The sequence below is a fragment of the Pundamilia nyererei genome, unplaced genomic scaffold, assembly GCF_000239375.1.
Source record: "Pundamilia nyererei isolate P.nyererei 1_Seehausen unplaced genomic scaffold, PunNye1.0 scaffold00503, whole genome shotgun sequence".
Classification (NCBI taxonomy): Eukaryota; Metazoa; Chordata; class Actinopteri; order Cichliformes; family Cichlidae; genus Pundamilia; species Pundamilia nyererei.
In genome coordinates, this window is record NW_005187904.1 from 188,962 (window position 1) to 191,151 (window position 2,190).

General features: G+C 39.4%; 1 protein-coding gene across 1 annotated transcript in view; it reads right to left on the bottom strand.

The window, feature by feature from the left end:
- Positions 1-434: 434 nt before the first annotated feature.
- Positions 435-2,190, bottom strand: part of LOC102198329 (cytochrome P450 2F2-like) — an 8,241-nt gene continuing 6,485 nt past the window's right edge. The window contains exons 9-11 of the mRNA XM_005754071.1: positions 1,224-1,325; positions 987-1,128; positions 435-622 (exon numbers count right to left, since the gene is read on the bottom strand). Of these exons, the coding sequence (XP_005754128.1) occupies positions 435-622; positions 987-1,128; positions 1,224-1,325 (432 nt within the window). The remainder of the gene's footprint in view (positions 623-986; positions 1,129-1,223; positions 1,326-2,190) is intronic.

Sequence of the window (2,190 nt, forward strand, 5' to 3'; positions counted from 1 at the left end):
TTGAAAGCCCAGATCGTAATCGTGATTAAAATTCGATTAATTGAGCAGCCCTACGTACAGATATACATATCCTGCATAAATTATTCTCATTCAACTTAGTTTTTCTCATTATTCCCCTTGTCATCAACGCTCATGTGCCACAGTGGCTCCATGTCCCACAGCTTGAGAACCGCTGTGCTGATGCACATCTCAGTGAAACCTGCCCAGCAGAACATGTTTCTAATCTTAAAAAGTCTTTTCTTAAACGTGAAAGAAGATTTTATAAAATAGGACATGTTCTACAAAGTCTCACTGTTTTTTCAGTAATCATAGGACATCAACCAACCAACCATGAATGAATAAAGGACAATAATTTTAATGAAAATAAAATTAGACTAAATTGACTAAAGACTGAGACTAAATTGTTTCTTTCTCCTTCTATGAAGCACATTGGCTCACTGTGGCATTCTGAGTTGAACCTTCATGTCATAAGGTTTGGGAGTCATGGTGATGCCGTAGACTGGAGTGAAGTCTGGTTCTCCTGCGTCCTCGGGCCAGATGAATTTAAACTTGTGCAGAAGAGTCACCATGATGAGGAAGAGCTCCATGCGAGCCAGACCCTCTCCGAGACACATCCGAGGACCTGAGGCATTACAAGACACTTCAGAGTTATCAAAAACAAACAGATTTACCCAACATCCCTGGTACTGTGGGAACAGGGGCATGTCCATATGTGGATTCACAGTTTTCTTAGGTTTTTGGTCTACTAACTACGGCATATTTTACATGCTATAAAAGACAAAAAGGAAAAAAAGCCTTCATGTTTGACACAGTGACATCTGCTCTGATGCTTCTACCTATTAACTTTATTATGATACCAAGATATTTCACACCGAGTTTGTAATCATAGAAAAATAATCAATTAATTTTGGGCTTGCATATTTCAAGCAGGGTTTACAGGTTAATCGGCCCTGTCTGTGTCAGCCAGCGTGTTTGTGCTCATGTACCTGCAGAGAAAGGCATGAAGGCCTCTGGTTTAACAAACTCTCCTTTGTCATCGAGGAAGTTTTCAGGGTTGAATTCATGAGGGAATTTCCACTGTCCCTCCTCGCTGAGCACTGAGGTCAGATTCTCGATGATCACTGTATCCTGAGAAGAAAACAAATGCAAAGACAAGTCCATTAAGGACACTCTTGACTTTATTGTATCTAATGTTAAAAATGATTTAATCAGTTGGCCCTTACCTTGGGAATGGAATATCCCATCAGCTCTGTGTCTTTAGTGGTGCAGTGGAAGACACTGAGAGGAACAGTGTTGGCAATTCTCTGTATTTCATGAATCACAGCCTGGATGAACAGATTATCTGTGCTTTATCTTTGTCTGAGCAGAGACCTTTTCTATTCAGAGGGCTCTCTTCACTGTTACTTAATATGGAACTGATCTGAACACAGTAAGAAATCCTGATAAAAAGCCATATCAGTCTAATTTTCCTCATTAAAACAAATAGTTACCTGTTGTTATTAATTAACCTGCAATCACGTGAAAACTACTTTGTCTGCACACACCAGTGTTCTGCAAGAACAACACCCAGTGGAGTTTGTCCAAGTACTCCATGTGTTTTTTATCACACAGCAGCATTACTAGATTTTATGCGTTACGTTAAAACATGTTGTTTGCATAAATAATGTTCCTTCTACTCCTTACAAATAACTATTCAAAGCATGGAAAAGGTTATGATGATACTCCTTTACCATGAAATGCTTCTTTTCTGGTCAGTAGATCAAGTCTACATCAAGTCAGACCAAGTCCTTCAGTAAAAGCAGAGCTGCCATGGTTGGATGGATTTCCTGAATAATGCTGTTTATGTGCATCTTCTAATTCATTTTGTAGTTTTAAGATTTTGGATCTGTTGCCAAGACAACCAGACCATTAATGGTTTTGAAGAAGCAAAAGATTCAGGATGACACCAATTTGACAACAATTTAATTCAGCTGAAATGCTGGAATTTGTGCTTACTGTCTCCATCTCATCCTATCTCTGGCATCCTCTTTTTGTCACGCCAACACTCTGCATGTCCTTCTTCAATATACAGTGGGGCAAAAAAGTATTTAGTCATCCACCGATTGTGCAAGTTCCCCCACCTAAAATGATGACAGAGGTCAGTAATTTGCACCAGAGGTACACTTCAACTGTGAGAGACAGAATGTGAAA